This window comes from Pteropus vampyrus, unplaced genomic scaffold (genome assembly GCF_000151845.1).
Source record: "Pteropus vampyrus isolate Shadow unplaced genomic scaffold, Pvam_2.0 Scaffold28, whole genome shotgun sequence".
In the NCBI taxonomy this organism is placed as follows: Eukaryota; Metazoa; Chordata; class Mammalia; order Chiroptera; family Pteropodidae; genus Pteropus; species Pteropus vampyrus.
In genome coordinates, this window is record NW_011888809.1 from 672,866 (window position 1) to 686,875 (window position 14,010).

Consider the following 14,010-nt stretch of genomic DNA (forward strand, 5'->3'; position numbering starts at 1 on the left):
GGATACGCGCTGGGCTGATAACTCGGAGGGGTGGGAGCTGGCAGGGCTGTGAGTCTCTGTGAGTCGCTGGAAGAAGCAGCTCCACTCGGTTGCCTTGGTCTCTGTGGGCAGCATCGGAGGGGGCTCAGAAGGAGGAGGCAGCAGCAGAGAGGAGGGAGGCGTGTGAGCCACATTGCTGGGCTCGCTCATTCCCAGCTGCTCCTGCCTGGCAGTGCCCAGGCTCTCCACATCAGCATGGCCCTGCTCGTCCACCTCAAGACGGTCTCGGAGCTGCGGGGCAGGGGTGACCGGATCGCCAAAGTGACTTTCCGAGGTAGGGAAGCCCCTGTCTTAGGGGGACCCCAGCTCTGGGATTAGGGCAGGGCAAGGAAAATGGATGGGAAAAGTTCTAGCTGGGCTGGAGCAAAGAGGCTTTTCATGGACAGCCATCTGCCCCTGGCCTGACTGGCCATTGTGATTTTTTGAAAATCAGGGACCCCCATGTTGCATGTCCACATCACCGTCTCTTCCTGCATTTGCCAATGTGCCAGTGCCCAGGTGCAGTGCAGAGCCCTGCGCCTGCAAGGGGTTCTGGGGAGGCAGAAGTGAGGACCCATCCCTGGGCTCAGGGGGACCCAGGGCTAAGGGGCCCAGCCCTTTGGATCCTCCCTGGGCCCTCACCCTCTTTCCCTCTCCCTCCCAAAGGTTGGTTTCCTTGGGCACGGGGCAGGGATGGGATCTGCAGCCTGGAAGTCTCAGGGCGGCTCTTAGAAACCAGGCAGCCAGTAGCTCTCTAGGCCCCATCATGATGGAGATACTGTGGGCTCCCCGTAGATCTATCTGTGGGCAGGGATCCTGAACCCACTAGTCTCCCTTCTGTCAGGTCTCTGCCTGCCCTCCTTCCCACTTATGCACCCAGTGACCATTTACTATGATCTATGTTCCAAGGCTGGGCGCTGAGCATGACCCATGCTCTGCCCTCAAGGAGCCCATATCCACTGGGGTAGGAGGACCAATAGGCAGACAATTACTACAGGTGTGTGATACGACAAGCGCGGGGACAAGTGCAGCATGCAAACTACAGAAGCAGCATCCTGACCCAGGCTAGTGGTCAGGGAAGGCTTCCAGGAAGAGGTGATACCTCAGCTGAAACCCAAGGGACCAGCAAGAGGGAGCAAGAGGGTGAAGACAGAACAGGCAGAAGGGGCAGGATGCCCAAGTCTGGTAAAGGAGCTCAAATGCGGGAACACAGAAGTTCCATGAGGCAGGAGCCCAGACTGGGAGCAGAAACTGAGGTGGTAGAGACAGGCAGAGCCAAGGAGGCACGTCTGCCTTTACCCACAGGAGGTGGGCTGCCCCCGAAGGCCAGACCAGGTTTACCTCTGCTTTTTACTCACCTCTGCCTCTTCCTCACCACAGCCCAGCCCTCTGGGCAAGGGGCATCTCAGGCAACCTTTGACCAAAGGCCAGGGTACCCTCTAGACATGGCCTTTTCACCCCACAGAGGGTCTGAGGGTGGGGTGGGGATGGGAGAGTTGGGGAGGAGCTGGGAGAACAAAGTAAGTATCGGGGCCCTGGCCAGACACACGCCCGCCTCTGCGTCAGGAAGGAGAGGTGAGGCCATGGTGCAGCCTTCCCTGGGACTTCTAGCAGCAACTCTGGGCACCACATCACCCCCTCAGCTGCCAGCTCTGAGCAGGAGGCCCTGGGTGGTCTACACTGTGGCCTGTTGTGAATAGGGACAACAGCAGTCGGGGGTTGCTGTGTCCCTGCCGGCAGTGGGGACAGGAGGGGGAGGTAGGCTGCCTGTTGCTTTCCACACCAGCCCGATGACTGCTTTCTCTGAAGCACCCTGGATCCTCCGCATGCCACCTGTCGGCTCAGCTGGCTTTAGAAAAAGCAAGTGTGTCCTTTCATCTGTGAAATGTGTCCTTGTGTTGGACAGACAGCATAGTATTTGGTTGTTTAGCAACAGGTCGCTATGTTTCTGCATCTGTGACAGGACAGTCCCGGACTGCACAAACCAGCCCATTTGCAGGCAGAAAAACCAAGGTCAGTCATAAAGAGATCTGCATGGCATCAGTGGAGGGGCTGAGGCACGATGGCTCCAGCTCACAGGACCTCGCCCTGGCGGCTCAGTCCCCGCAAGCCCCTTTATCTCCTCCTGGTCAGCTGGGGCAAATGCCCCGCCTACCTAACGCCCACCGTTTCCTTTGAGCAGTGGGGCTTGCCCTCCAACCTCAAACGACCACATGAGGATTAGTTTCTTTGCAACCTGTGTCCTCTGGATTGAATAGAGAAACCCACTTCCAAGCTCTGTGTCTGCACAGGTGGCCACAGGCAGAGCCCAGGGAAGGGCACTGGGCAGATGGCAAGCAAGTTTCCAGAAAAACTCCTTTATAACAACCAGAGAAGCCTCAGCCATTCACCTGCTGCAGCCAGCAACTGACAACAATAATCATTCAAAAGACCAACCCTAACAATAATTTAGAAGGAACCAACCCTTCTAGAAGTTTCCAAGTCCTCTGGCACACACAAATATGCTTGAAAATGATGAACAGTCAGAGGTTCCCCTAATCTCATGAGTGAAACTCATTCCAGATAGGGAGAGGGAGCCCTGAGCGCGTTGGGCCTGTGGGCAGTGGCCCAGGTAGACCAGACGAGCTGGTTGAAATGCAGCTCCACTCTGTGTTGTGCCAGCCAGGACACTTAGAAAGGAGCCCCACGGGGCTGTGATAGAAAAAGCTCTAGGTATGGGACCAGAAGCCCTGGGTCCTACTTGGGTCCTGCAACCTACTTGGCCTCTCTGAGCCTCAGTTTCCTCATCTGTAATGTGGACGTGATGATAACTTCCACCTCACCAGTTTGCTCCAGTGAAACAGTAGATGGGAAAGAGTCTGAGGAAAGAACCCTGAAATAACTGATGTGTTTGTGGGGCGGCCATACCAGTTCTCCTTGGGGCAGGCCGCCCGAGACCTCTGTCCCTCCTCTTTTCCTGCCACCCCAGGTCAGTCGGCTACACCATTCTCAGGCTGCTCAGCACATACTACCCAGCTCCGTGCCTAGCTCTTTACTCTTACTGCCCCAAAGAGCCACTCCTAACCTGGTCCTGCACTCATTCATTCATTCATTCATTCATTCATTTGCTGAATGTGCTAATGTCTGTAGAAGGCCTGAGACCCTGGGAATGAAGAAAACACAGCCCCTGCCCTGCAGGATCAGATAGGAGACACCAGAAGGCCTGGTCCCCAGTTCCTCTCACACACGCAGGTCACAGAACCTCAGGGCCTCGGCTTCCCATGAACAGATGAGACAATGGTCCCTGTTTAATGCAGAGACCTGCAGTCAGAATCAGGAGTGGGCTGTCTGAGAAGGAGCCATCTTAACCACAGATTGCTATTCAAAGGGAGGTGGTATTAGCTTAGGATTTGTCCTTTTCAACTCCTAAAACACTTCTCAGCATCAATCAGAGCCACAGACTGCAGGGCGGGAAGGGTCTCTAGTTCCTCTAGTCCAATCTGAGGGGTGCCCGGGCTGTCAGGGAACCGAGCGACAGACCCTCTGGGCCAGCTCTGTGATCTCTCCTTACTCTCCGTCCCTGAGCTTTCTCGCCAAAATACTGGGTTCAGGGATTTGATGTGTGAGATGGGTGATGTCTGGAGGCTGGATCCGATCTCCACTTAATTCTCCTGAGCTGGGAATTGGCACAACGATCCCCTTTATCAAGGTTTCCCCCTCGGCCTGGCTGACTTTCCCTCCTTACTCTTCTTCCCACTCCGCCCCACTGTGTTCTCACGACATCATCGAACTTCCTGCCATTCCCCCAAAGACCGCCAAGCCCTGTAGAGCTCCAGGCCTTGAGACATCCCCCCATCCCCCACCCCGAGAACTCCTATTAATTCTGCTCATCCTTCAAGGCCGAGCTTATATGTCACCTCCTCGTGAAGCCTTCCCCCTCCCTTGCAGTACTGTGTACATGCTCCTCCCACAGCTCAGCTAGGGCGCTTTGTGCTTTAGAAACTGCCCCAGTTCTGCATGCTGGCCGCACTAACATGCAAGCGTCCTCAAGACAGGTTCGATCTCAGCTATCCTAACGAGCCCCCTGCTGAGCACGGGCCCTGGTCATCCAAATGAATACCAAACGGTTTCTGTCTTGGAGACAGTCACTCATTAGTGGGTTTAAATTCTGCTGTGGCACTGCCACCCTTTGGCTCAGTTTCCCAACTGTGAACCCCACCCACCCTATTTCTATGCAAGGGGCATCAGGGACCGGAAGAGGCCTCGAAAGCTAAGAATCAAAACTCTGGCCCTTACTCCTTCCATATACCTCCCAGCCCAGGGGATCTTCCAGGACCACAGAGGGAGGCTGACCTCATCCTCTAGCAAAGGCCAGAAGCAAGAGGAGCTGCCTGTGGCCCCACACTGTCACTGAATGGACACTTTCCGAGCATCGCTAAGTACAACGCAGGGTACCGGGTGGAGTTTAAAATGCAAACCGGGGACTCAGAACCTGATAGGGAAGAAAAAACATGTGTGGACCTAATGGAGAAACATTTTCGGAACCGGGAGGGCCAAGGTGTGCTTAGGGGTAGGACACACGTGTTCGGTGGATGACCGCTTACTTCGGCTACAGAGATCAGCAAAGGCTTCAGTAAAGGGGCAGAGGAAGAGGAAGAGGAGGGGAGGAAGATGAACTTAAGCTGGAGATGCAGAAGAAGGGATGAGGCCATTCTGCGTGAGGAGCTGACAGGGCCACAGGCCAGGGGAAGGCAATCCCAGTTAAGCACAATGACAGGGAAGCTACTGGGTTTGGCTGGAGCAGAGGCTTCGGGAAGTGGGGAGGGAGGGAGATGAGCTAGGAAAGGAGCATGGGGTGGGGTGGAGATGACTGTGTGCTGGGAAGGGGCTAGGCCCCCAGCCTGGGCACTGGGACAAGATTCCCCCTACTGCTGGCTGCGAGGACCACCCCAGACTTGAAATCAGATTTATTTTCCCCATTAGAATGGAGGAGCGCTCCCTCTTGATGATAATATAACTTCTATCTGAAGATGGCTCTGCCATCCCTGGTGAAGGAGGCAGAATATCTCAGTGCTCCCAGCCCCGAGATGCTCCTGGGATGCCCGGGCCTGTGTGTGCACTTGGCCCAGCCCAGCACCTCCTCTCTGTGAGGATGGAGGGTGGGTGTTGGCCCCGCTGAAGGCGGCAGGTAGAGGGGACCTTTAGGGTAGTCTCTGCAGCGCACAGCTGGCTGTGGACACAGCTCCGTGCTTTCGCTGTCCCCCGAGGGCTGTGCCCCTGCCTCCTTCTCTTTGCAACAAACACAGGCCCCTCACCACCCAGGGGATCTTCTCCGCCTGAAGCCCCAGGTGATAAATGTCCCCCTCCCACTCGGTTCGGTTCGAGCTGGTGAGACCTGGGGGAGCAGGCAGAGCCGCTGAAAATTCCCCAGGCTTCTCCTGCTTTGATGAGATGAATGTGTTTTCGTGATATGGAAATGACCAGAAAACCGTCTTCTGTGCAGCTGGAAATGTGCTCAAGAACAGACTTGCAAATCATTTCCCTGAATTGCAAAGCCCTGGTTATCTTATCCACCTTTCCTGAGAACATAAAAGCTGCATCCCTCCCACCTATTCCTATCCTTGGGTTTCATCTTTAAAAAAAAAAAAAAAAAATTACCTTTTTATAACGGAAAACCTCAGCTATAGACAAGAGTAAGGAGAATAGTATAATGGCCCCCAAGTTCTCCCATGTAGTCTTAACAACCGTCAATTCCTGGCCAATCTTATTTCGTTTATACCCCATCCTACTCCCACACCCCTAATTATCTGGAAGCAAATCACAAACACCATACTATTTCATCTATAAATATTCAGTACATAGCTATAAAAGATAAAGCCTCAACCCCCCCCACATATTTTATAAGTCCTAAAAAATTAGTAATTCCTTAATACTATCGGACATTCAGTCTGTGATCAAAATTCTAATTGTCTCGACCATGTCAAAAAATGTTTTCCCACGCATTAAAAGCTACATTTTAATGCGTTTGATAAGTCAAATATTAAATCATTTATTCACCCATCCTTCCATTCATCCAGGCAACAATATTCATTGAGGGCTAGCTATGTGCCAGGTGCTATTCTAGGCACTAGGATGACAGCAATAAATGAGACAGACATGGTCCCTGTCCTCAAGGGAAAGATAGTCATTGCATGAGTCACTGGGAATGTGATGAGTTTTCTGGAAGGGGAAGTACAGATGCAAGACAGCAGGAGGCAAGGGAAGCCCATGGACCAGGAGGTTCAGAAGCTGCCTGAGGAGGTGATCAGGGCTCTTTCGGAAGCTATGACGGAAGAGCGCATGTGGAGGGAGGTGGGAGCAGGACGCCAGCCCCGGTGCCCTTCAAAGTCAGCCACTCTAGAGCCAAGCAGATGAAGCTGGAAAAGTTCACGACGCCCAGGGACATTTTACTGAGCAGAGGATGGGCTGACATTGAAACTGGCCCTTGAGAGAGGATAGCATTTTGGCAGGGACAAAACCCCCAAGAGACCCCATTCCAGGCAGAGGGGCTAATAGTTCAAGTGCGGAGGCGTACAGAAAGGTCAAGGGTTTGGGGAGTGCCTGCTGGGGTTGGGGTGGGAGTGGGACAGAAGGGAGGCTGGGGCCCAAACCCAGACGGTCTTCAGTGTCACACTGTGGAGTTTGAGCTTTGCTTCGTGGGTGGACGGGAGTCTCCGAAGCTCCCAGCCGGAGAATGGGATGGGAAGATCTGGTTTTGGAAACAACACTCTGGAGGTCAGGACTGGAGACCAGGAGACCAGGCGGAAGCCGGGCCGTGTTGCAGGCAGAGCGCTGGGCTTAGGGGTGGGGGTGGGGGTGGGGAGGGGGCTGTGAGTTTGGAGAGAAGGGGTGACATGGGTTCTGAGAGGGATAGCAGCTCCGAGGTTGGGAGTAAGAGGGCAGGATGAGGGTGCCTCTGGATTTCGTATTTGGGTACCTGGGTGGACAGCGAGGCCACCGGTAGATCTGGGGAGCATGCAAGGAAGAGCAGGTTTAAGTGGAGCACAGGGAGGATGGTCTTGCCTGTGGGTCATTCCAGTGAAAACCCTAGGATCAGAAATCTGGCTCTGCACGGTGAGTGCCCAGGAAAATGGTCGGAGCCCAATAATTGAGAGTCTCGGTGGTAAGCGAAGGTCTAGGAGAAGATGAGACATGCCCGAGTTCAAGTTCTTACAAGACTGCTTTGAGGTCAAAAGAGAAAGGTGATATACACGAAAGGATCTACAAACTGTAAAGTGCTGTGTCAATGTAAGGATTACGCTAATTATCCCCGGACTCCTCATGCTTCGGCATTTTAGAGAGACAGGAATAGTGTAGATTGTGACCCCGGGGACCCTACGTATCCGGGGATTTGTAGGGACTGGGAGCGGCGGGGGGGGGGGGGGGGGGGGGGCTTCGCGGATCCTCCTCTGGACTCCTGCCAGTTGCTAAGACCCCGAATTCTGCCAGACATGGCGATGATGAGTGAAAACACCTAGAGCCCTCATCATCCAGGGAGGACTCTTCTGGGGCAGACACCTTGGCTGGCTTCTCAGGGTCAGGGCAATGCCTGGCCCAGAGCAGACCTGAAATAGAAGTGCCAGGAAGGAGCATGGCCTGCAGGTGTGGCAGGTGCAGCTGCACTGTCAGTAATGGGGCTTCTCTGCAGCCCCTGATCCAGGCAGCATCAGGCAATGATCTGCTTCTCACACTGACAGTTCCAGAAAGGTTTTTTGAGGCAGAATGTATCACGTGATCATTTTTACCTTCGGCCCTTTGTCTGCTTCCTGCGTGGACTGATCCGCCTCCACACAGTCTTTGTTTCTATTCTATTTTATTTTTTCAAAGCAGAAGGGCTCATTAACTTAGTCAGGGGTCAGTTTTCACTCACCAGCTTTTTTTTTTAAGCCAAAGTTTAAGATACAATCAGGACTGCAGTTTTAACAATGTTTTTACCCCATTTAGGATTCAAAAAGAGTCCTTCTCTCATCATGCCTCATTATATCCCCAGTGCCTGGCACAGAGCAGTTACCCTGCCCAGCTTGTGGATTACTGGGACCACAGGCTCCTCCATCAGTCACAGTAATGGGAGAACAAACCTAGGACCCAGGAGTTGCTGAGTGTGTAGCTAGTACTGCCTTAGGCTCAAAAGGAAATACTATTCTCTCTCTCTCTCTCTCTCTCTCTCTCTCTCTCTCTCTCTCTCTCTCTGCCTTAGTGCCTGGGTCTGAAAAATGGGAACCAGAGCTCTCAGTTCATTACAGAGTTTGAATGAGCATCTGGAAGTAAGTACAGGTTTGAGCTGAGCCAGAGAGGTGAGGTTTGTAATCCCTACTCTGTCCCTGCCTCTCAGATGAACCCCTGACCCAAGCCTGAGTCTCTGCTGTGTGTACCTGCATATGACAGGGTGTGGGAGGGGAAATAAATAAGTGGAGGTAGAATGGAATTTGAATAAGATTATTAGGAAATAAAGAGTTAGAGGTAGATGGGGCCTCCATCTAGCTGAGAAATGGGGAAAGGGTTGCAAATGCTGGTGATTTTCAGAGGACACACTGTTTAAGAAACTTCAGAAATAGCTGCTTTCCTAGACAACTCTTTTTTAATTAAATTTCTCCATTCTACTATGTCATCAACTGTCATTATAAAACCGAGTATGTGTTCCTCATGTCAGGGGAGACTGTTATGACAAGAGACAATTACGAACAACTAGGCAAGAAAATCATTAGGGGTAGAGAAGATCTGACAAAACCATCAACCACCTTGACCTAATTGGCATTTCTAGAACACTAGACCCCAAAGCTGAAAAACACGTATTCTTCTCAAATGCACATGGAACACTCCTCAAGATAGACCATATGCTGAAGTAATTAAACAAATCTCAATACATTTTAAGAGACTAACATCTTACAAACTATGTTCTCTGACCACACTGAAATTCAACTAGAAATTAATAAAAATAAGCAATTTTAAAAGGCTCCAAATATTTGGAAATTAAACAATACCCTTCTAAATAACCTGTGGTCAAAGAAGAAAACAAAGGGAAATTATAAAATATTTCTCACTGAATGATAATGAAAACAAAACATAACGTTTATAGTTTCAAACACAGCAGAAAAGAAAAAAGTCTGAAATTAATTATCTAGATTTCTGCCTTAAGAAGCTACTAAAAGAAGAGCAAATGAAACCCAAGTCTTGAAAACATTATGCTAAGTGAAATAAGGCAGACACGAAAGGCCATATATTGTATGATTCCATATGAAATGCCCAGAACAGACAGATCCATGGAGACACAAAGATGAATGAGTTGCCAGGGGCTAGAAGGAAAGAACAAGGAATGGCTGCTAACAACATCTATGGGTGGGGGGTGGAGGTCCTTTCAGGGTGATAAAAATATTCTGGAATTAGCTAGTGGTGAATTAAGGGTGAATTTTATGGTTTGTGAATTATATTTTAATAAATAAAAATAACAACAACCTAAAAACCTAAACCCAAGGAGAATAAAACAAAAGAAATAGAAAACAGAGAAAACTAATAAAGCCAAAAATGGGTTCTTTGAAAAAAATTAATAAAATAGGTAAACTGTAACAGACTGCTAAGGAAAAAAAAAAGCAAGAAACTACAAACTATCAATATCAGGAATGAAAGAAGGGATATCATTACATTAAAAGGAAAATAAGAGAATATTATGAATAGCTTTATCTCAATAAATTACAACTAAGATGAAATGGACAAATCTTTAAAAGACAACTTTCCAAAACTGACAGAAGAAGAAATGGAAAATCTGAAGAGCCCAATACTTACTAAAGAAATCAAATGTGGAATAACAGTATTGATCATGATGACGATGGATGGTGATGATAACCTGCTTTCCCATAAAGAAGACTTCCAATCTAAATAATCTCGCTGGTGAATTCTAAAAAACATCTAAGGAAGAAAGAATAGTAATCTCGCACAAACTTTCAGGAAAAAAAAGAACATTTCATAATTTATTTTATCTTCCTAAACCCTGATAAAGACCTTATACGAAAAAAAAATTAGAGCCCGATATCCCTCATGAACAAGCATATAAACATCCTGAACAAAATATTAGTCAATTGAGTACAGTATGTGAAAGGGAAAACACACCATAACAAGTGAGCTTTATCTCGGAATGCAAGGTTAGTTTAAAATTGAAAAATCAAGGTATTTTACCATATTAATATGAGAAAAACCACCAATAGATACAGAAAAAGCATTTGACGAAATCCAATACCCACTCATGATAAGAACTCACAGCAAACTAAGAATAAAGGAGAACTTTCTCAATCTGATAAAGAACAACTACAAACAACATCCAACTAGTATCATACTTAATCCTGAAATATCGAACATTAAGATCATGAGCAAGATCATGAGTGAGGTTCCCACTCTCATCCCTTCTGTTCAACACTCTACTGGAGTTCTAGCCAGTGCGATAAGGCAAGGGGGAAAAAATTCATACAGATTGAAAAAAAAATTAAAACTTACCTTTTTCTACACACACCAAAAAAACCCTAATTGGTTATGTAGAAAGTTCTAGGAAATTGACACAAAAGCTCCCACAATTATTGTGTGAATTTAACAAGGTTTTAGGATATAAGCTTAATATACAAAAAACACCTATTTCTATAGAAATAAAACCCATTGGAAAAAAGCGATTACTTTTACAATAGCATAAAACCATAAAAGATTTAGAAATAAATTTGACTAAAAACATGAAAGATTGCCCTAAAAGAAAAAAAATGCTGAGAAAAATCGAAGAAACCCAAATATATAGAAAATATATTATGTTGATTTATTGGAAGTCTCATAATTGCTAAAATGCCAGTTCTCCACAAATCGGTCTATGGACTGAACACAATCCCAATAAAAGACACAACAGACTGTTTTGTAGAAATTAAAAATTGTTTTAAAATTTATATGGAGGACATGCAAAGGATCTAGAATAGTCAAAGCAACTTTGAAAACGAAGAAAGTTAGAAGAGTCACACTATTTGATTGGATTGGAAATGACGCCTTGATTGCGTAGTGACGACAGAGATACATACATTTATCAAAACTCATTGAGAGGTGCCCTTAATCTTGGTGTATATAAATTTTACCTAGTTTAAAAAAGAAAAGAGCTAATCACTTCTAAAATACTTAAAACTTCTTATATAAGATGGGGAAGAAAATTGTTTCTTTTTATATACTACTAAAAATGTGCTGCAAAATGTGATTCATTAATACAGGAGACCATTTTTATGTTGGAGACGTAACTATCTATAGGACTCGTTAGTAGAATAACAGCCATTTCTTATTGGGTGATGAACGATGCACCAGATATATAAACGCTAGCATTTCCTCCATTTTATGGGTGAGGAAATTAAGGCAAAATTAAGGCAAAAAGAAGTTAACTTCTTCGAAGGCTCATGGCCAGCAAGTAGTAGAGCTGGGGTTTGAACTCAGGTGGTCTGGCCCATGGATCTTACCACTACCTGATGGTCCATCCCTTGTGCTTGTAGGGGACTTGATGTTTCACTCAAACTTTCATAGAAATAGTCTCTTGCTGATCCTCACTGTGGTTCCAGGATGCAGGCTGATCCAGGATAGTTGCCCCTGTTTACAGATGACTCTGAAACCCTGAGGGATCGAATAGCCAGCTCCAGGCCTCCCAGCCCTGAGCTGCAGCACCAGGCTCCAAACCTGTCTAGGCCTGGCTCTTTTTCTGCACACAGGGATACCTGGCCCTGGTGGGAGTAGCTGGCTTTCCAGAACGAACAGGCTGATCTGAACTAGGTAGAATGAAAACGCAGCAGGGCCACCACCCCTGAGCTGCTGTGGAAGAACGGAAGACAAGCAGATTTGGGGATGTCACGGCATTGCATCTAGGAATGGGGTGCTGGCCTGAGCCACCCTTCATACAGTCTATCCCAGGCAGTGTAGGTGGGGAAGTTTCGATGATTTTAAATAACAAAAGGGAATAATAGCGACAGGTCTGAATCACAAGCAGAGTGTTTCACTCTATTTCTAGCTCACGCCAGGAAAAGAGTAATGGGACTGATATCGGCCACAGGGCTAGGTTCTGGGCAAAACCCTGATGTCCCTGAGCTTGTCTTCAGAACCTTCTCCTTCCCCTTTAGATGTCCCCCACCCCATGCTCCGTCAGGACACCAGGACCACCCCCAAGGTCTTCCTTCTGCGGGCTACTCCCCGAGGGGAGACCATTTTCATTTTTCCTTTCACCATCAGAACTCCCCTGTCCTGTGTCCCGCTCCACTGCCCTGATGACCTTTCTCCCTCCCTCCTCCCCAATCTCTCCACAAAGCTAAACCCTCCAATCTTCCAGTGTAAATGCCGATGCCTCTTCAAAGGTTTCCTTGATCTGCTAAGTCGAGGACCTTTCTCCTTTTCCTGTGTTCTCACCTTATTTACACTTTCTGCTCGCCAAGGACCAAATTTTGCCTCATAAATGTCTAACCTATCCGCCTTCTTCAGGCTGCATCCCGATTTGAATGGTCTTTGTACAGCCCCCACCCCCTCCAGAGCCCAACGGGCCGTGCTGAGCGGACGACCCTCTTGCAGGTGGGAATGAATGGGTGCTCACCGGCTAATAGCCCTGTCCTTACATGCCTGCCTTTGCTCAAGGTCCAGCTCTAGCGAGGTAAACTGCATGAAAGACAGAGCCATTTGATGGAGACGAGATGTTTTGTACCCTTAAGTCACGTCCCATGAAAGGCTAGCATTCCATCCTGCATAGGAAACAAGAGCTGCGTTCACCTTCATTTCAGAGGGTGGCTGCAGTCCAGATATTTTAAAATGGCAAATGACATACAAGTTACTTCTATTAAGCTTTGGACTCCTGAGCCCCTCCACTTGGGCATATCCGATGTCATGGCATTTATCACAGTTGCACGCCCAGAGTCGGCTACCCAAAGTCATTTATTGACTCGAAGAGGAGTTTATTTCAAACCGAACGGCTCATGAGCACCTACGAAGAAGGATGCTGTTCAATTTCCCCATCTAATCTCCTCACTCTAACCACAAAAGCCTCTCCATCGCAGAGAAGGGCTATTTTCTTTCTCTCAAGACTTGTTCTCATTCTTCTCTGTGGCAAGAAAGGTGATTGGATATTGGGATTTTAAATGGTTTTGTCTGAAAGTCATTTAAAAGGGAGCTGAAATTTCAACAGGACCGGTGTCAAGTGGAGACGAACTTGAAAAGAGAGATGGGGTTAGCGATCCCCGCTGATAACTTGGAGGGGACAGCAGAGGTCCCCCGCATCGGTCCTAATGAATAGAAAAGGATCACTGGCATGATCCCTGCCATTATTTGTACAAACCCTCCTAAACAGCATCTTTTCAGAAATGCTTAAGGATATGCTGTTTTCTTACTAAATTTCCCTTTCCACTGTTTCTGTACCATTTGATTTGTTTCAGCAACCCCTCTCCCTTTTTTTTCAAATATCTAGAGGTGAAATTAAACTCATCCGGTTTGACAATATTCATCACATTTAAATCCCCAGGGCCTAAGACAATGAGTTTTTACCGCAACTAATTTCACTGCATTTCATGTCCTCTGTAACAAGGCTGTAGGAAATAAGCCGGCTGGGCGGCTTTCAGCCTCTGTGGCTTCATGCGTATGGGAACCCTGACACCATCTATGATAGTCCCCTGCCCCTATCCACTGAATTGCTTAATTTTCCCTCCAGGAGACCCTTGAGCACAGCCATCTTCGAGGCTCATTATGATCTTTTAGGATGAAAAGGCCTTTGATTATTCAGAGTGCAGGTCCCTGGGGAAGCCCCAATGCGCAGACATTCTCACCTGATTCTCAATTTATATTGTGTGTTGCCTGTGGGAAAAATGAAAAGAAGCTCAGGCACCAACTCTCGCATTTCCCTCTACTCTCCTACTGTCTTGCGCTTTATTGCTGAGGTTTTTCTTTTTGGTGTTTTGTTTTGTTTTGTCCCCAGCTAGTGCTAAAGAATCTTCTTTC

At 48.0% G+C, this 14,010-nt stretch overlaps 1 protein-coding gene across 4 annotated transcripts in view; it reads left to right on the top strand.

The window, feature by feature from the left end:
* Positions 1–118: 118 nt before the first annotated feature.
* The window catches only part of OTOF (otoferlin), a 93,248-nt gene continuing 79,356 nt past the window's right edge, over positions 119–14,010 (top strand). For 2 of the 4 annotated variants that reach the window (XM_011356521.1, XM_011356520.1), the window contains exon 1: positions 119–313. In XM_011356521.1, the coding sequence (XP_011354823.1) occupies positions 235–313 (79 nt within the window). In that variant the 5' untranslated portion in view covers positions 119–234. The remainder of the gene's footprint in view (positions 314–14,010) is intronic. The other 2 variants (XM_011356522.1, XM_011356523.1) reach the window with 1 other exon arrangement.